We start from the raw sequence: 19,590 nt of genomic DNA, 5'->3' as shown, positions 1-19,590 counted from the left end.
TTTTTTTTTTTTTTTTTTTTTTTATAATTATACCAAAATTTTATAGAGATTATAGAGAATAAAGCTATCCACTTGTTGATTTTGAAATGAAATAATCTAATTTGTTAAAAAAATTGAAATAATAATTTTTTTCAACGCCTTATTAACAAATGTTCTGATTTGTTTTTCGGCTGCGTGTCTAAGTAAATTTGATTAAAATATATAAATTATAATTTATTAATCAATATGAACATAACTCAATGAACCTCAAAATAAATCATATAATTTTATTTTTTTTTTAATAATAAATATATAACTATACTATGAACAATTAATTTGAATTAAAGGTAAGTGACACCAAATATTTGTGCATTCGTCACAAAGATTCGTTGACATTTCAATTAGATTTATTTTATTTTGGGAAGGCTGCTTAATTATAATTCAAAATATATTTCCAAAAATAAATAATAAAGACGAAGAAAATAATATGTTTTAAAAATATATGAAAAATTGGTTGGTGAGTTTCAAAAGGACGTTTGTATTCCAAATAGGTAAGAAGGTTAGTTGATGCCAATTTGGTGGGAAAGAGACAAGCAGGGACCCATTGTTAGATTGGCTCAAAAATACAAAATCAAAAAATAATTGTTGGAAAATAAAATAAAACACTAAAATGGCAAGATACTAATTTGAATATCATCTAAATTTCATCCACACGGCACTTATAGAAATATATAAATTTAGTTTTATTTGGGTATGAAATTCTTTTAATCAATCCAAAATAAAAAAAAAATATATACTATAAAAAGATGAAAGAATAAGTTGCAAAGAACTCGATCTCCACTACGATCCCCTGAAAAATAAAGTTAGTATTTCATGAGAATGAAGATTGAAACAGGAGACACCAGACGTGAGCTTTGCTTCTAATTTGTATTGAGGAGAAAAACCAGCAAGAGCTTAATTCATCATCTAACATAATATTAGAGTCATGTCATAAACTTAGTCGTGTCAATAGATTGGTAAATCTTCAAATGTCGAACAACGGACTCCAAAAGAAAAGGAGGCAAGCCTCCTCGAAGGCACAGTCAAAATTGACTAAGACTCCTTTGACTCCAAAAGAAAAGGAGTCGAACCTCGATTAAAGGGAGGGAAAAGAAGTCAAGCCTCCTCAAAGGCATAGTCAAACACCAAGCTTATAACGATTTAGAGAACGGAGAAATATGAACTAAAACCAGGTAACTACTTATAGAAGGCTGAATTTGATTAGAACTAATTTCTTGTTTACATTTGAGAGGAGGAAACTTACAAGAGAAAATTATAGAGGCTCATTGAGGAATCCAGTTATGAATCTTGGAATGCCCGCAAAATCAGACACTATTTTCAGATCACAAAGCCTCCCTCTGTGATTGTCTTCCACGTACTTCACAAGATACTTGCTCTGATCTTCACCGTTTGTCTGCAAGAACATGAAATCACGAGGTCCAATACCAATAATACCCATACATACAGTAACAAATCAATGCACTTTCCCACATTCAAACTCCCAAGAATGGTCGAGTAACTAGAGATATCGATTTAACGGTCTAGTGAAGACCCATCTCAAACAGGGTGGGAAATCCCCATTTGAATGGGGAATACATGAGGCCGTGGGGAGAGATTTTTCCCTATTACCTAAATAGGGTTGTGAACCGAAATTATATTCCCTGTCCCCATCCCTACTTCTAACCCCGTCAAGTCTCCATCCTATTATACTCACTTTTTACCTATGGGCTCAAAACTTAATATAAATATATATATATATATATATATATATATATATATATATATATTTGCTTAATAAGTAAATAAATAAATATGTACCAATTTTGTTAAGGTTTTGCTTATAAAATCTTATGGAATTTATTTATATTTTATATTTTCTTAATTCATATCAGTGATTTCACTCGTCAACTACATTTAAAATGAAAATGGTCCATATTCTCTTTGAAAATAATATATAGAGGAAAAAACTCTCTCATAAAACCCCACTTCATAAAACTCCACTTCCGCAAAAATAAATGAAAAATATTTAAGCAGATATGGGAATTGAAATAGGAGACAGGGATGGGGAAGGTTTCCCCGTCCCTGCCCCACCCCATGGACATCTCTAACAATAACAACCAGTATAAGTTTACGACATCCCGGACCTCTAGTTTCAATAATGTCTAAAATGAATCCGACAGTTTTTCTTTCTTCCATTTGGATCTTACCCTTTTGTATGAACCAAAAGCATAGTTTAAACCTTTCCTATTTGACCAACGAGAGATGAAAAAGTTGTTTCTCTATAACACAAAACGAAGTAACAACATAATGGAGCAAAGAAACAAGGAAACAAGGAAACAAGGAAACAAGGTTACCTCAAAAGCAAAGAAACCACCAGGTTTCAACATTACAGCAGCTTCATCACATAGATGTATAAGCTCATCCATGCCATTAGTGCCTCCATCCAATGCAACTCTAGGCTCATGCTTACCAACCTCAGCTTGTAGGCCAACAATATTATCACTGGGTATGTACGGAGGATTACTAATAATCCCAGATAGCTTTCCCACGACGTCCCTTAATGGCTTGTACCATGATCCTTGCCTTAACTCGATCAACTCCTGATTTGACATTGAAAGCAGAAATTATCAATGGTTGCCATGAATGAAAAACTCGGATTAAATACACTATCAAAGTTATTAATCATAATCATCTAGATTTAGGTCAACTGAGATCCTACATCGGTTGGAAAGGGAAACAAAACATTCCTTATAAGGGGTGTGGAAACCTCTCCCTAACATTTCCACACCCTAACAAATGCATTTTAAAATTGTGAGGCTGAAGGCGATACATAACGGGTCAAAGCGGACAATATATGTTAGCGGTGGACTTGAGCTGTTACAGATAGTGTTAGAGCCAAATATTGGGCGGTGTGCCAACGAAAATGCTGGATCCCTAAGGGGGTGAATTGTGAGATCCCACATCGGTTGAAGTGCAGAACGAAGCATTCCTTATAAGGGTGTGGAAACTTCTCCCCAACAAATGCGTTCTAAAATCGCAAGGCTGATGACGATATGTAAAGGGCCAAATAAGACAATATATGTTAGCAGTGGGTTTGAGCTGTTACAAATAGTATCAGAGCCAGACATCAAGTAGTGTGCCAGCCAGACATCAAGTAGTGTGCCAGTGAGGACGTTGGGCTCCTAAGGAGGTAGATTGTGAGATCTCATATTTGTTAGAGAGGAGAAGTATTCCTTGTAAGAGTGTAGAAACCTCTCCCTAACAAACACATTTTAAAATCGTGAGACTGACAGTGTGGAGACTTCTCATTAACAAGCACATTTTAAAACTGCGAAGCTAACGACGATACGTAACGGACAAAAGCGGACAATATTTGTTGCAGTAGACTTAGGCTATTACAGGCTTACGTACCCCTCAAAGTTGAGTAATCTCAAGAACACCCATATCATCCAAGTCCTAAGAACATTGATTACAAAACTACAAAGTGGCTACTATATTTCATTATCAACAAAATCCTTTTATCTTTAAGGTCAATCCATAACAATTGATTTTGATGAACAGTTTTAACTAACCTGTAATCCATACCTCTGAACGTTGTAGCCAGCAACCGTAAGCGCAGTGGGGCTTAAATCAGTGGCTATGACTCTACCACGACCCTCCAAAACCCTACAAATCGCAATAGCAATTGCACCACTTCCAGTGCCCAAATCAACCCAGAACCCTTCTCTGAGCGCTTCATTATCAGAGACCACTTCCGCCACCAAATCCACCAAAACCTCCGTCTCCGGCCTCGGAATCAGAACTCCTTCTACACTCAAAATCAAATCCCTCCAGTGCTCGCACCCAACAATGTATTGGAACGGTCTCCTTTCATGGATCCTCTGCTTCCAAAGCCTGTAGAGTTCCTCGATTCCTACTTTTAACCTCACATTTCTAAGATTATGTTCATGATTTTGCTCGGAATTAGTTCGCAGTTCAGAACTTATCGATTTATCTTCAACGGCATCTTCTACCAGCCATTTGAGCTCTCTGTGTAAGAGGGCGGAGTCTGGACCGTTGTCGGCGTCCACAAAGGATGAACCAACTGAAGAACTTAGGGTTTTGGCCCAATCGTGCCATTTCTGAAGATCTGTGAGTGTGGCGGAGTAATTGGGAGGCCTTAAAAACAATGGGATTCGAGGTTTTGAGGAAGAAGAGCAAATGGATCGACTCGGCCTGACGCGATGAGGGGCTGCGAGATATGCACGAGATATGCTTAGCCTCATTGCCCCCCGCCCGATGGAATGCAACTGTAGCGGCACTGCACTTCCCATTTTAGCACCAAATTTTTAAATTTTATTTAATACACAAAAGATGATATATATTGTATCAGGGTCCATTTACATCAATCATACAATATATTACAATAATTGTGAATAAAATATTGTTAAAATTATCAAAAAAATATTTCAATTCAAGTAACATGGAAGAAGAATGAGTTTCATGTTATAAATTTTGGGTGGAATACAATTTAGAGTAATTATATTTCATTAATATATTTTAAGACTTTTATAGTCCGTAGGAATGTTATAATTCTTCTAATGCCTTTAATAGTTTCATTTTGACTATATAAAGTCATGCATGTTGTATTGGTAAGTAGACTTGAAAAATATAGTAAAAGAACATTTGTGCTTTTCTTTAGCCAATGACTAAGTTTCTCTTCAATTCTATGTAGTTTAAGTTGCATGTATAATCATTCAAGCTTGACATAATTAATTTTGGTTGTGGAGTGAATCTCAAACAAGTGTTCTTGCCTTGAGATATTTGATCAACAAGAATTATTAAAGGTAGACATGATCGATCTTGTTTGTGGAGTGATTCGAATTTCAAACAATGTTCTTGCCTTGAGATATTCGATCAACAAGGTAATCCAAATCTTACTCCTCTTCGAATGCCTTTATATAGTCTCAAAATGGAACTACTAAAGTCATTCAAAGAGTGGTAACATTTATACTTAATGACCATAATTAACCATGTAATTGTAACCTAAATTAAATTAAAAGTCTTAATGAAATATAATTACTCTAAATTATAATCCACCCAAAATTTATAATATGAAATTTCATTATTCTTCAATGTGGCATGAATTGAAATATCTTTCGATAATTTCAACCATATTTTATTCACATCTTCATTGAAGCATATTGTATAATTGATGTCTCTTGGTTCGTATTAGATTACTCTGTTGATCGAATATCTGAAAGCAAGAACACGAAGATTAGAATCTCCATACAAACAAGATCAACCATGTCTAACTTAAATGATTCTAAACATACAATCTAAACTTGACTCTAATGACAAAGAATCAAATGAAAGTAAAATTTAGATTACTTGTTGATCAAATATCTCAAGACGAAACACTTGATGAAGATTCAAATCACTCAACGAGCAAAATTAATCATATCGAACTTGAATGATTCTACATGCAACCTAAACTACTTAGAATTGCAAAGAAACATAGTCATTAACTAAAGAAAAAACACAAATCATCGTTTTATTATATTTTTCAAGTTTATTTTAAAAAGATAACATAAATCACTTTAGACTTTTATTTAACTTTTATAAACAATTTATATTTTAAAATATTTATAAAAATAGTAAAAGTAATATTGAAGTTTTAAAAAAAAAAATTGAAATAAATGAAATTTAAAAGTATTTTATTTTTATAATTTAACCCCAAATAATTAATGGTGACAAGTTTACAAGGGAAATTTCCTGATTCATGGCGGGCAGGTAAAGGCGTCGGTTGCACGTGTGCGAGCTCAGTTTCACACGTGTGAGTCCACTTCCTTCTGATTGGCCCAACCAGTGCCCCATTATCAATTCCCAAGCATCTCTTTCTCTTCAGCATTCCACTCTCACTCATACTCTCTCTCTCTCTCCATCACTCATAAACAGACAGGAATCTTATAACTATCGTGCTCACGGCGATTTTTGGTATTTTTTTAGCGTCACATTCCCCGATACATCTGCATTTCACGATTGCTGGATCTTGGATCGGTTTGCAGGTTCGAATGTCTGTTTCAATTACCACATTTAGTTCTAATTTTACTGAATTTGTTGTGCTTCTCGGATTCATTTCCTGTATCTGCAACCATTGATCGATTCTCATTTATGTGGCTGTTCCTTTTGCTTTTTTACAATTTTTTTAGCTGTGTGATTCGTGAGATCATTTCACTTTGCTTTGACTGACAAAGATGCTTGCTACACTCGGAAATTATAGTTAGTTTGAGCTGAAATTTTTGCTACTTCTGCTGCTTCAAGTCCAAATAGTTGATGCCGTTTACATGCTGCCGGGGTTTGGAATATAACTACTTGAATTGCATATTCTGGGGAATATTGATCGGATGAAGTTCATTCCTCTGGAAAATCGAGTAATATGCTATGGATTTTCCTTTAATGGTGACGGTTGTTGAATTTACTATGGACATTCTTATATAATGTTGTGGCTTCATGTGGCATGTCCACTGGGAATAGTAAGATGACAATCTGTTGGCCCACCGGGTTATTCGAGTATGGTAAAATCTTGCTGACTTGGGTTTATCGTTCTTGAATCCGATTGGTTTTAATTTCCTTGCGTGGCCCCATTTTTATGACACTTTCAGCAGCATGATCTTATATTGGATCGTGGGCCAGCATTTTGTCAACACGTAAGTTAAACTCTAACGGAAGGAATCCTGAAGCAGTGTATTAGAAGAATTTGTGTACAGTTTACCCTTTCTAGTCTGGGTGAGAATTTGATACGTAGAAAAGTTTATCATGATTGAAGTGTTGGTGTGAACTAAATCATTTAAAACTGCAAGCAAAATCTGTAACGTTGAGAATTTTGTAGTACTTACTGTATACTGTCATATGCTAAGAGTAAACAGCTTCTTCTATGTCAGGTGGCGTCTTTCTTGTGGCATCTCGTAGTTACCAATTTAATATATGTTGAAGAAAACCATTCCAGGATTTGGTATTTCAGATGGTTTATTGTAATTGTATGATGCTTGACTGGTGCCACCATGGGCTTCTATATGGTAAAATGTCAATGGCTACTTATTCTTCACATTGTTCCGCTTTGCTTGATAATGAGCAGAAGCAGTGGTATCAGTTCTGATGGTATGATTGACCTTTCTTTGCTTTTAGATATAGAGCCAGTGTATATCTAGGCATTAGTTCAATCGAGGAAATATTTCTAGGTATTCTAATCACTGGGAGAATGTTTCTTAGTACACGTTGAACCTTGAACCGCATCATGATACCAACTCTTGGCTTTTTCTTTCCCTGGGATATCAATATCTGTCACCTTTCTTATCTTACTACATTAATATTGGACTCTATAATATATAGATTTAGAATAGACATAGGATATGATGCCATCACCAACCTTAACCATCATGATACCTTTTCCCGAGAAAAGGTTAGATAAATGTTCATTTATTACAATTTCATAAGTATGCACTTTCGCCTGGAGGCGATCAACGAGCATCCTGGGAGTGCTTAGATCAGTGGGAATCTTTCGTAATAGGAACATGTAATGCTCTTGTGCATATATGACGGATGTTGTCATTGAGTAAGAACAGTGAACAACTATTTTCTATTTCAACGATACCTGCACATTATGAGTCTCTCTCAGTGCTCGGTATCTCACGTTTATTGTAGGTGAGGCACTTTTGAGCTTCAGAGCAGCAATTCTTGATTCTGATGGTGTTCTTCTTCAATGGAAGCCAGAGGCACGCCATCCTTGTAAATGGAAAGGAGTAACGTGTGATCCAAAAACTAAGAGAGTGATATATCTGTGAGTTCATCCTTGGTGGTTTCTCATCCTTTTTGTTTACAAATTTTAAATTTTATTGTACTTAATATCAGGGGTTATGTAGATAAAGGCTTAGAGGGAATGAGTTTAAGCTACCTCCCTTCGATTTAATATCTATACTTTTGCACATCTAACCTAAATAGGATTAGAAAATGATAGGACAGAAATTTCTCAGAGAGAATACTTACAATAAAGGCTGTGGAGTAATATTAAAATTGAATACTTTTGTTTATTTAACCTAAATAGGTATGGAAAATGGTAGGGCAGAAATTTCTGAGAGAATGCTTTCAGGAAAGGCTGTGGAGCAATATTAAAATTGAAGCTCAGTCACTCGCAAATTTTGCAACATCACTCATAGCGTAGTCACCAAATGAACTTTTTGTCTACTAGGAGTTCTCTCTTTAATCCATCAACGGATTTTAGATTTTTATATATTTACTTATTCTTAAGAACCCTTTTTGGTTATCTCGCAGGAGTCTTCCTTATCACAAACTTAGTGGATCGTTATCCCCTGAACTTGGAAAGCTTGATCAGCTAAAAGTTTTGTACGTATTTCTGTTGTTTCTTAGGCAGTTGATGCCTATTGAATATTACTAAACGTCGGTGAAGTTAATGCTAGAAATTTATCATTTTGCAGAGCTCTTCATGACAATAACTTTTATGGGACAATTCCATCAGAGTTAGGGAATTGCTCACAGTTGCAGGGAATGTAAGTATTTACAGCGACTGGTTGTCCGGATGTGTTATATAATTTATTTTATTGGGGAGGGTGATGTTAAGATTACGTACAAATGCAGCCAATAAATATTCATACTAATTCGTGGAATTAACTACCAACTTAGCCTGTGTAATGTGTTGCTCATGGTTTAATCTATAAATTCATAAATTGATTTTGTACTAAAATTGGTAAACAATAAAGAGCAAAACTTCCAGAAATCTTTTTGCATTGAACTAAAATTTTTATTGTGGGTGCTGGTACTGATGTATGCCCAGAATACCAGGGAACGGGTAATTTTATTATTGGTTCTGCTTGTGCAATCAATGGGGTGTCAAGCAAGGATGGATCCGTCCAACGGAAGCCACCGAAGATTTTTTTTTTTTTTTGACAAAGGAAACAACAGAAAAAATTAGGAATAATACATCCTTCTTAGAATGATATCCTCCATATCTTAACATCGCTCAATGCAAGGCTCTACGGAAAGTTTAATTTTCATCGGGACTCTTTTCTGTTTTGTTGTTATTATTTCGTCTGGGAGGAGGGGTTTAGACGTTTTTGCTCTATTGAAAGTGCTTTCTTAACAGGATCCAGAATCTTATATTGTTTTTTTCTTTAAATCTACAAGTTGATTTGTGTTTACAGTAGCTTCCCAAGAAAATCTCTTATGATTACAATTCCGCATCCCAGTCATGTTTCTATATTTTTTGTACATACCGATGAAATTAAACGAGTTGCAATTTTCATTATTTTCCTCAGGTTCCTGCAGGGTAATTATTTTAGTGGGTTCATTCCCAATGAATTGGGGAATCTTTCAGCACTTCTAAATTTGTAAGTTTTAATTTCCTTTTTCATGGAATCTTGTACAGTCAGATATTTTTTATTTCCTGTAGTTTTATGACTGACAATCATTGCAAAATCGCAATGACGTGTTTTAGAATTACATTTGGATCTCAATAGGTCAAAACGGTTTACCGTCCAAGCACTGACAACCATGTTATCACGCCAACTATATGCCATTGTCACCACTTTCATTCTTAAAATGTTTTAATGTCATTTGGAATTTCAATTTATCTGCATTTCAATGTCTTATTTGCACGCGCTCGCTATACACAATCATGCACACAAGCGGTAACATCTATGCCTTCCACGCATGAAAGCATTATTATGTGTTGAACGTATTTCTATTAATTTGTTTGGAATTGTTCACTCGTAAATCTTTCTTCCTTTGGGATATTCTGATCTTGAATCTTCTTTTGGGATTTTTTTAAAAAATTGTTGCAGAGATATTTCAAGTAACTCACTCGGTGGAAATATTCCCATCTCGCTTGGGAAGCTGAGCAAGCTTATTACTCTGTAAGCAGCCTTTATTACTTTTCGTTATTCCAGTGCTTGGTATAATTTTTGTTAATCAAATGGTTTCCTGCTTCAAATATATTGAGTCTGATGATCTCATGATTGGACATTTTGAAGAAATGTTTCTGCCAATTTTCTGGTTGGATCAATACCAAATGTTGGCGTGCTAATCAACTTCTCCGAAAGTTCGTAAGTGTTCTCTGATGGACCTATGATGTTTTTATTTAAATTAAGTAGATGCATAATATGGCTTTGAAGGTGCTGTCAGTCCCGTAGATCGTACAGGAAACACTTCATCTGAAGGGCTTTATAGTGAATTAATTTGCTAATGCAAGTTTTCCCTTTTAAGTCATTGATAACTGATTCACTGACAATTTTTTAGATTTCTTGGAAACCGTGGTTTGTGCGGGAAGCAAATCAATGTTATGTGCAAACATGACAAGGAGGGACCAGGAAGAAATGAGTCACCATTCTCAGGTTAACTTGCACTTGAGTTTATCTGACATAATGCAAATTATTTCATATGTTTATTGAGATCCCTTCTTCCTTGGAAAGTTGCTCTAGTGACCCGGCCATAAGGAATACGGAAGGAATACTTAGTTCCTTATCTTCCGTATTACTTAATATGTTTCTAGGATTCGTGAAGTTCCTAGTGAACTCATCATCAGGACTTCTCATCAGAGTAACTCTATCCTGGCTTTTCATGAGTTATATTTTGATGAAAGTTCAAATTTTTGTAGTGCAAAGTCAAATTGAGAGGAAGAATTTCTCTGGCCGACTACTTATAAGTGCTTCGGCAACTGTGGGTGCTTTGCTGTTGGTTGCCCTAATGTGTTTCTGGGGTTGCTTTATGTATAAAAAGTTCGGCAAAAATGACAATAAAGGGCAAGTGCTCGATGTTTGTGGAGGTACTTATTTATTAATTCCCTGCACACTAGTTGAATAACTGTTTCTTAAACAAGAAACGAAAATTTTTACTGGAGAAATATGGAATGAAAAGAAACCAAGTACTTGTGTTGACTTTCCTTTCCTGGCTCTGAATGTCATTTAATATCGTCTTGTTATTTCAGGTGCATCGGGTGTAATGTTTCACGGAGACTTGCCATACTCATCTAAAGATATTATTAAGAAATTTGAGACATTGAATGAAGAACACATAATAGGATGTGGGGGCTTTGGAACGGTGTACAAGCTTGCAATGGATGATGGCAATGTTTTTGCCTTGAAGAGAATTGTAAAATTGAATGAGGGCTTTGATCGATTTTTTGAGAGGGAGCTTGAAATCCTTGGAAGCATAAAACACAGGTTCCTTGTGAATTTGCGTGGATATTGCAAGTCTCCTACATCAAAGCTGTTAATTTATGATTTCCTTTCTGGAGGCAGCCTTGATGAGGCACTACACGGTAAGATTCTTATGATATTATTTTTATGCTTCGTTTTCTGCAAGGGCACTTCATATCATGCCAAAACATACTGACGTAGGGAGTTGGATAGCTGCTCACATCTATTTGTTCACCTATTACTTCTGGAGACAGTATTCAATTACTAGATTTTCCTTTGTAGTACATGCAAGTCTAGATGTTAGAACTCATCCGTGTCCTAGTTTTTGTTTGTGACATACATTCTAGGCCCAAAATGCCTGGTTGTTAGTTGAATATGGATAGAAAAGGATTGTTATTTAAGTATTATGTTAGAACTCATCCGTGTCCTAGTTTCTGTTTGTGACATACACTCTAGGCCCAAATATGATTTAATGCATTTTATGTGGTAAATGATAGGGGTCCGTACTGAAGCATCGGATCAACTATACTGGGACGCACGCTTAAATATCATCATGGGAGCTGCAAAGGGACTTGCCTATTTGCATCATGATTGCTCTCCGCGGATCATTCACCGAGACATAAAATCAAGCAACATTTTACTTGATGCTAATTTGGAGGCTCGAGTTTCTGATTTTGGACTTGCGAAGCTTTTAGAGGATGAAGAATCTCATATCACGACTATTGTTGCAGGAACATTTGGTTATCTGGCTCCTGGTAAGCCATTGAAAATGTGATTTTTGTAAGGTTTTAGAACAATGGTTCTTTACTGATGCATAAACTGAGCTCGAACAATAAAAACTGTTTTCTAACTTAAATGACATGTTCATGCTAATCTTTATGGTTTTATGAGCAGAGTATATGCAAAGTGGTAGAGCTACTGAAAAGACTGATGTGTACAGTTTTGGAGTATTGGTACTTGAAGTGATGAGTGGCAAACGTCCCACAGATGCATCATTCATTGAGAAGGGGCTAAACATTGTTGGTTGGGTATGCTTCTTTCCTTCTGAATTTCACGGACTATTCTTCTATTTTGAATTAACTGTGGTTAATTTGGCGTTGAGTATTTCTTCATGAACAACATGAAAAAATTTCACACAGATGCTGGTAAGCCATAAGCATACTTGACGATATTTGTTTGTTTTGATATTGTATGTTCTAGTAGTTAAATTACAAATTTTGATCCTGTAAGTTTGAATTTGTGGCCGTCTAGAAAGTTCATAATCTTTCAATTTTGTGTTCAGTAGCTCTTTAAACCTTCAATTTTGTGTCGGATAGTCTTCTCCATTCAAAATTTTTACAAATTAATTGATCTATTAATATGAATTCAAATTGATGAAATTCTGAATTTTTTATTTTGTGTTTGGTAGATCGATGAATTTAAAAAAATTCAAATGTTCAAGTACTAAATTTGTAATTTGAAAGTTTAAAGACTAAATAGATATAAACTTTTACGTAAGATAGTTTGATAAATTTCATCCAAAATGATCTCTTCGACACAATATCTACACTTTGAGACCCAACAGATGGTATCCCATAGAAACGCTCTTCTAACAAATGTTATTCGTTTTTCAGCTAAACTTTCTAGTCTCGGAGAATCGACAACGAGAAATAGTCGATCCACATTGGGAGGGCATGCAAACAGAGAGCCTTGATGCATTGCTTTCAGTTGCCATCCAATGTGTTTCGTCGAGTCCAGAGGATCGACCAACCATGCACAGGGTGGTCCAGATACTAGAATCTGAGGTTATGACTCCATGTCCAAGTGATTTCTATGATACAGATTAAGCCCTCTATGCTGAGAGGACAGAGAAGACATCCATGCCAATGAAGGCATAGAACCTTAAAAAAGAAACTGTTGAATCAGCAGCAAGGATTAACATCTTCTTCAAGGTTCATGCTCTCTATCTCATCGATTCTTCTTTACTTCTTTCTGAAAATTCATCAGCATTGTGCAGCTTTTGTGATTGAGTTCTAATGTGGAGTAGTAGAACAGCAGCCAGTATCGTTTCACAGAGGATTCAAAAGTTCCATTGGCTGTTTCTCTAACTAACCGGCCCTCAATTTGCGTGGGTTCATTGGAATTAATTCCCCATGCAAATGAAGTTCCACGTCAGTGAATTACTTGTGAGTTTGTTTGTTCAATCTCTCCCAGCTTTTCCCTCTTAAATCATTCGTTCCCTCTGTAATTTTCTGTAACTTTGGACTCTAAATTAAAAATGTATATGAATAATTGTATCATATTCAATGAATGGTCTTTGAGAATATTAGACAACTTGAACATAACTAAACTTATTTAGTTAGGTATATACGAATCGAAAAAAAATATTAGTCTTTTGAAACAATTATATTTATTTATTTGCACCTCGACTAAGATGGGTAGGATTACCATAATTTGAACTCATTTCTTTCGAATCTTTCATTGTTTATATGACTTTTCTTCTGCACCAGGTTCTTCATTTATTTTTATTTCATATTTGCTATTAATATTATTTTTAAAACATTACAAGCCTACAACAGGAAATAGAAGTACCTTGGAAATCTATCTTTAACATTATAAAAGAATAATGATGTGACAAGTACGTTATGTTCCAAACTCCTCAAGAACCTCAAACAAACGCTGAACTCATATCCCCACCAAATTAAAAACATCCATTTCTCTAAATCCTCTCTGAATAGGCCATTTCTATAATTCTTCATACTACCAATGAAATTCTCAATCGAATGTTTCGCCAAATACATTCCTTTCACGCCTCATCAAGGCGACCTTAAGATCTCTCAATAAAATAAAAATCACTTGGTTGCCTACTGGTTTTGGTTCAGTTTTTAAAGCTGATTTGAGAAGCAAATCCTACAAGGGATGAGACAGCTTGATGAACTCTGTCCATCAAGCGATGGTTCGGTTTTTTCTGCATATTCTCAGCGAACCATCGAAAATCTGCCAAAGTAGACTCGGATAAAGGCTCAAGGAACTCACATTTCTCTAAAATGTCGAGCGGGGGTACTCCACCGATAAGGTTCGTATCCAACTTCGGTTTACCTTCAAACAGTTCTTTAGGAACAACCTCTGGACCTTCTATGGAGGCGGGTGACGCACCAGGAACTACCTCCTGCTTGAAAGGCAGTGCTCTAGCAGGCTGCAAGCAAAATTCAATCCATTGGTGGATTAAGGGGGAGGGTCCCTTAACTCTTCCACCAACTGGCTCTGCCTCAATTCTAGAGGTTGCAGGAATTGCCTGAAAAAAAGGAAACATATCTGATATAAAACACACAACACAGTTGCTGAACCTGAACTTTTTAATGAAGAAAATGAGAGTTGTATCATCAGGAGCATTGCCAATTTCTATCCAACCTAGTTTTGAACCTTATGTTTAATTATCCTTAATGCAAAGAAGGCAGGAATATCGATTTGAAGATACCCATAAATCAGCCCATAAGCTTGATCCAGACTTGGGGACGACCACTGCAATATTCGACATGCGTTTGACAACAGGAAGAACATCGCTACTCCATCCAACAGCTACCCAAACGTCCCCAACCGCAAATGCTTTCAGATAGTGTGTGCTATCAAACAAACGTACCTGTGTAAGACGAGCATATAAATGTATAAGTGTACAACAATGGACAAATTACAATGTTTAATAATGTCTGGTGAAATGAGAACTTAAACCGCATCATTTGCCAAATCATTACTACTACACATTTTGAAAGGATTCTTTAAGAAATTTGGGGTCAGTGTCATAACAATTTCGTTTCTAGTTTTGCTTTTGAAAAATGTGCATATAATTTCATAACTATGGTTAACATTTCTTAAATAAACATTCAATTTTTTAGCCAATTTGCAAAACTAAGCTTGAATTTTGAAAATAGAAAGTAGATAACAAAGCAAAGAAACTCATGAGTCGGAATGTTTATAGGCCAAATTTTCAAAAACAAAATACTAAAAAAACAAATGAATATCACTCTAGATAGCTTAAATTTAGGGATAAATTTTCTTTGAAACTCTAGATGGCTTGAATTATTTGTAACTTTACTTTTTTTTTCAGTAGAGGATGATATGTCCTTTTTTGGGTAATATTTCTCTAATTAAAAACAATGTAGTTTTCAAAATAATTTACACATCACCGGAAATCTAAGAGTTGAGCTAGAGCCAGGAGTTTTCTATTATTTAGAGCTAATGGGAATCATTGTAATGGCATTTTCAGGAGGGGGAAAATAACAGTAACTCAAATATAAAGAACCATTCTCAAGGTTCTCAGGAAAAGTCGAGTTCAACTTTTCCACAAGAAAATAAGAAAAAAGATGTTCTACACTTGTTGCAAGCAATAATTAAAAAAAAAAAAAAAAAAAAAAAAAAAAAAAAAAAAAAAAAAAAAAAAAAAAAAAAAAAAAAAAAAGTAAAAAAAAAAAATTGCATGATCATTTATTTGCTACCTGATTGAAACATATCTAACCTGTTTTGAAAGTGAAGTTAAACTTTGCTGAACGGCGTCTTTGCCACCAGGAATTTGCGAGCTAATGTCTTTTGTGTTGTAGGATGCACCCATGTACTTTAAAACAGCACCAATTACTTCTCTAGGTGAATCAACCATTGAAATCCTTCCTCGAAGTTCAGGGCGCCATAAATCCGACCAGTCCTGCAGCAGCAGTGTTAATGCACCTAAGAGTACTTGGGAACGAAATTGCTCTTCAGATAGAAAAGTACGACGTTAAGTTCTAGAACATTTGGACAGAAAATCCAATACGTTTTTTAGCCACAAATGTGAAATACTTGTACACGTAGAACATATGAAACTCCATACCAAATCAGTCATGGAGGACAAAAGTTATCTATTAATAGTTAGTACCTCCATGGGAGCCAAGTTGTTCTTTCGAAATTTGACTTTATTGTATGCTATAACCATGCAGCCCCACCTATATGGAGCCGACCATATTTTACCTCCCGGATCTATTTCACCCTCGGAGTTTCTGCGTAAAAGTACCTGCAACATTGTTAGTGCAAATAAAAGATGCATGTAGTAATATTCTGAATTTGAGGGGATATTTTGACGGGTTTTTTTTATGAACGGTTATGGCTAAGAGACTAGTTGAAATGCACACAAACTATCCAAGACATTCACGGATATAAAAAAGTTTAAGGGTTAGGTCGAATGGGCTACGTGTAGCGATGCTACGTATTGATTTGGTCTCTATATCAGTAGAACATTGCAATATGGCATAATCAACAAAATTCAACTAGATACATAACTTGCCAAAAAGATAAAATTTTAACATATGAAGTTGATTAATATAATAACACGGTTATGTTACAATATTTTTCCAAAACTTAATTGGATTCATATAGTTGATTCGGTGTTCGACACTGCTACATTGAAAACGTTTCATATATTTAGCATGAAAACATTTTGATTAATAAAACAGGTTGACAAATCAATCATCGAAATACTGAAAAGACCATTTACAGTATTACCTTCCATCTAGTGCTTAAGTTATTAAACCACTCTTGGTCTTCCACATCTTGAATGGGCTCGATAAGCGCCTTCTTAATGGCAAAGTTGAGCCACGAATCGCCAATACTAACAAGATCAGCAACCATGACGGATGAATACTTAACCTTGACTTTGTCAATTGGAACAGATAAATCAGAAAAAATACTCCCAAGAGTTCCATTTAACTTCACATTGAATTTTAATCTCTTCCCTTGTGATTGAATAAACTCCTACATGAAAAGATCAATAAGAAATTGTCCCAACTCTGACCAACATTCTCAAAACATTAGGAAAATAATTACAAAAGAACTATTTTCAAAGAGATGTTCATTCTAAAAGGGTGTAACCTTGGGCTTCACTATAAATAATTTAATCCATCAAAACTTTTGAACAAAATAACCTCAAGTTATAACATACTGTAAGACAGAAAAACCATCAAAATTGGGGATAGCCATTGTAGTTCAGATAATTCGGTCCAAATGCGCCTCTCTTCATTATGTCATGATACTATACAACACATCCAGGTCAAAAGGAAGTATTCTTCCTTCCTTCCACGACAAAGAATGTCATCCTTCCCCATCCAAAGAAAGAAGTCATTTGGTCAGTACAAAGATGGGGATCAAGAGAGGCAAGCAAAGCAGACATGAACTGAAGAGTTTTTACATTGGTTTTTAAGAAAGTAAATGGAGTGGTTTAGGAAAATTCAATAAACTAGAGGTGTAACAACCCAAGTCCACAAGGTTTTTAAACGCGTTTGCTAGGGAGAGGTTTCCGCACCCTTATAAAAAATGTTTCGTTCTCCTCCCCAACCGACGTGGAATCTCACAATCCACCCCTTTCAAGGTCTAGAGTCCTCATTGGCACTCGTTCCCTTCCCTAATCGATGTGGACCCCCCAATCCACCCCCTTTTGGGGCCTAGCATCCTTGCCGGCACAGTACCTCGTATCTACCCCCTTCAAGGCTTAGCCTCCTTGTTGGCACATTGACCGGTGTCTAGCTCTGACACCATTTTTAACAGCCCAAGCCCACCATTAGCAAATATTGTCCTCTATGGGCTTTCCCTTTCGAGCTTCCCCTCAAGATTTTTAAACGTGTTTGCTAGGGAGATGTTTTTGCACCCTTTTAAAGAATGATTTGTTTTCCTCCCCAACCGATTTGGGATCTCGTAAGAAGAGCAATTTATCCTACATTTTCTATAACAAGCATCATGATCATTCTGATTTTTTAATAGGACATAGAGCCCAATTTCTTCATCATTCGTGCTTGTTAGCAAGAGTGAAGATAAGAGAAGGAATTACACAAAAGAGAAAGAGAAAGGACCATCTAGCTAGCGAGAAATTACTTGTCGCCACAATGTGGCCGAAAGTTTTTCACAGTGGATGTATAGATACAATTACATAGAATTTAAATTTATAGATATTTATAGACCTAGAAGTCATTAGGAGCATGCAAATTATTGAATCTACATCTGATGGTTATTATGAGACCGCCACAGTTCTTCAAGAATCTTTCCTAGCTAAAGAAATGGCAAAAATCTGGGAACTTAGACGGACCTTAATCCAAGAAGGAGGAATAGAATCACGAAGTGCAATGACGCTCAAAGGAACGGTCAAAGCAAACTTCTTCGACTTCCACTCTTCAAATGCTTCGTCCATTTTCTTTTTCTCCAGCTTCTCATCCTCACCTACACGGCAGAAATTATAACTTCAAAAACAACGAAACCTAGGCCAAGCAAGCCCGATAGTTCAACACAAGCACTCGAATCAAAATTCCGAACAAGTACTTCAAATTCCATAAAACCAAATCTCTAATCGGCACAGACGAAGCAAGTAACAAGAGAAAAATACTCGAGCACTTACACAGAACTACCTTCTCCTCTTCCAAGTTGTAATTATCCGCCACCGGAGGAGGCACCGGCGAAAGAGCCGCAGAGCAGGATCGAGCTCCGATGCCGAAACCAATATTTAAACCGAGAAAAACAACCGCAGATGCGGCGAGGCGAAGCGGTGGCGTATGGGGAATTACCGGAATCTTACCTTGTTCGGATGCCTCCGGCGAATGCATCTGAGTTATCGAGCAACAGCGGAAATTGGTGGTGTACTTGGAAGTGAAAGTAGAGGAAGAGGATGAAGGATTCGGGCAGCCACATTGCAGTGGCAGAGAAAGCCATGAGCCGGAGGGCAGCAATGCCGCCATTCACATAGAGCGAGCTCGAGTCTGTCGATCACTTGCCGCTTAACATTTTATGGCCTGTTATCTCGTTTCAATTTCTCCAATTAAATAAATACAGAAATATAATATTAAATTGTATTTAAATTCACGGTGAAATGAAATACTCTAATCCTTTACCAATAATAATAATAATAATTAAATAACATATTTATTTCTTTTACCTTTAAAATTTATATCTATTGCATTCTTCAAGTTATAAATTAAATTTAAAAAAAGTAAAAAATTAAATTAAAAATAAGAGTTATAAAATTTAAATTAATATCTATATTAAAATTTTTGAATTTATCAGATAATTTATTGAACACAAAATTAAAAATATTTTATCGGTTGCCAAACTCCGTTATCCAATTACTTTGTTGTATAGTAAATTAGGTATCAGATTTTCATGTTTAAATTTAATTAAAAAATTTGTATCTTGTATCGTTGATAAACTCTAAAAAAGAAAAATACAAATAATTTAAATAATCAATACAAAATGAACTATAATTACTAAAATAATTTTATAAATAAAATTTAATAAAAACAAAACGAAAAATAAAAGTAATGATGAGTGGCTTGGGCCTTTAAGATGTAACATGGGCTTGGACACTTACGTGGGCCCATTACAATTATTCCTAATTAAT

At 35.5% G+C, this 19,590-nt stretch overlaps 3 protein-coding genes across 8 annotated transcripts; 1 reads left to right on the top strand and 2 right to left on the bottom strand.

The window, feature by feature from the left end:
• Positions 1–884: 884 nt before the first annotated feature.
• On the bottom strand, positions 885–4,331 carry LOC111477071 (release factor glutamine methyltransferase). Its single transcript, XM_023121029.1, has 3 exons — positions 3,591–4,331; positions 2,373–2,618; positions 885–1,432 (listed from the first exon to the last, which is right to left on the bottom strand). Exons 1-3 carry the CDS (start codon positions 4,329–4,331, stop codon positions 1,292–1,294), a joined length of 1,128 nt encoding a protein of 375 aa, XP_022976797.1. The 3' UTR covers positions 885–1,291.
• A 1,567-nt stretch (positions 4,332–5,898) lies between these two features.
• On the top strand, positions 5,899–13,512 carry LOC111477029 (LRR receptor-like serine/threonine-protein kinase FEI 1). 5 transcript variants are annotated; one of them, XM_023120964.1, is made up of 15 exons: positions 5,899–6,065; positions 6,281–6,431; positions 6,942–7,158; positions 7,702–7,837; positions 8,329–8,400; positions 8,493–8,564; positions 9,330–9,401; positions 9,855–9,926; positions 10,044–10,115; positions 10,309–10,403; positions 10,667–10,834; positions 10,997–11,329; positions 11,705–11,962; positions 12,102–12,235; positions 12,821–13,512. In XM_023120964.1, the coding sequence occupies exons 3-15, from the start codon at positions 7,062–7,064 to the stop codon at positions 13,031–13,033; spliced, it is 1,794 nt and encodes a 597-aa protein (XP_022976732.1). In that variant the 5' UTR covers positions 5,899–6,065; positions 6,281–6,431; positions 6,942–7,061; the 3' UTR covers positions 13,034–13,512. The 5 variants fall into 5 exon arrangements, with proteins under 5 accessions (XP_022976732.1, XP_022976731.1, XP_022976733.1 ...); XM_023120963.1 differs by lacking the exon at positions 6,281–6,431; XM_023120965.1 differs by lacking the exons at positions 5,899–6,065; positions 6,281–6,431 and adding an exon at positions 6,449–6,575.
• A 342-nt stretch (positions 13,513–13,854) lies between these two features.
• On the bottom strand, positions 13,855–18,988 carry LOC111477037 (spermidine-binding periplasmic protein SpuE). 2 transcript variants are annotated; one of them, XR_002717196.1, is made up of 8 exons: positions 18,595–18,988; positions 18,289–18,419; positions 16,716–16,964; positions 16,093–16,227; positions 15,700–15,882; positions 14,665–14,826; positions 14,005–14,481; positions 13,855–13,973 (listed from the first exon to the last, which is right to left on the bottom strand). XR_002717196.1 is itself a non-coding variant. In XM_023120985.1 (7 exons), exons 1-7 carry the CDS (start codon positions 18,929–18,931, stop codon positions 14,065–14,067), a joined length of 1,614 nt encoding a protein of 537 aa, XP_022976753.1. In that variant the 5' UTR covers positions 18,932–18,988; the 3' UTR covers positions 13,855–14,064. The 2 variants fall into 2 exon arrangements, 1 of the variants encoding a protein (XP_022976753.1); XM_023120985.1 differs by having other exon boundaries at positions 13,855–14,481.
• Positions 18,989–19,590: the final 602 nt, after the last annotated feature.

Source organism: Cucurbita maxima, unplaced genomic scaffold, assembly GCF_002738345.1.
Source record: "Cucurbita maxima cultivar Rimu unplaced genomic scaffold, Cmax_1.0 Cma_Scf00003, whole genome shotgun sequence".
Taxonomy (NCBI): domain Eukaryota; kingdom Viridiplantae; phylum Streptophyta; class Magnoliopsida; order Cucurbitales; family Cucurbitaceae; genus Cucurbita; species Cucurbita maxima.
Note: the sequence above shows the minus strand (reverse complement) of the source record. Positions and strands in the feature narration are given on the sequence as shown.

Excerpts from the sequence above, each read along its gene's own strand:
- LOC111477071 (XM_023121029.1), bottom strand. The coding sequence starts at position 4,331 with ATGGGAAGTGCAGTGCCGCTACAGTTGCATTCCATCGGGCGGGGGGCA. Across the intron at positions 2,619-3,590 it reads TTCAGAGGTATGGATTACAG|GAGTTGATCGAGTTAAGGCA; the intron begins GTTAGTTAAAAC and ends ATGTCAAATCAG. Across the intron at positions 1,433-2,372 it reads GTGGTTTCTTTGCTTTTGAG|ACAAACGGTGAAGATCAGAG; the intron begins GTAACCTTGTTT and ends ATGTTCTTGCAG.
- LOC111477029 (XM_023120963.1), top strand. The coding sequence starts at position 7,062 with ATGGGCTTCTATATGGTAAAATGTCAATGGCTACTTATTCTTCACATT. Across the intron at positions 9,402-9,854 it reads CTTTCAGCACTTCTAAATTT|AGATATTTCAAGTAACTCAC; the intron begins GTAAGTTTTAAT and ends AAATTGTTGCAG. Across the intron at positions 11,330-11,704 it reads CCTTGATGAGGCACTACACG|GGGTCCGTACTGAAGCATCG; the intron begins GTAAGATTCTTA and ends GGTAAATGATAG.
- LOC111477037 (XM_023120985.1), bottom strand. The coding sequence starts at position 18,931 with ATGGCGGCATTGCTGCCCTCCGGCTCATGGCTTTCTCTGCCACTGCAA. Across the intron at positions 18,420-18,594 it reads AGAGGAGAAGGTAGTTCTGT|GTGAGGATGAGAAGCTGGAG; the intron begins GTAAGTGCTCGA and ends TCTGCCGTGTAG. Across the intron at positions 16,228-16,715 it reads ACTTAAGCACTAGATGGAAG|GTACTTTTACGCAGAAACTC; the intron begins GTAATACTGTAA and ends ACAATGTTGCAG.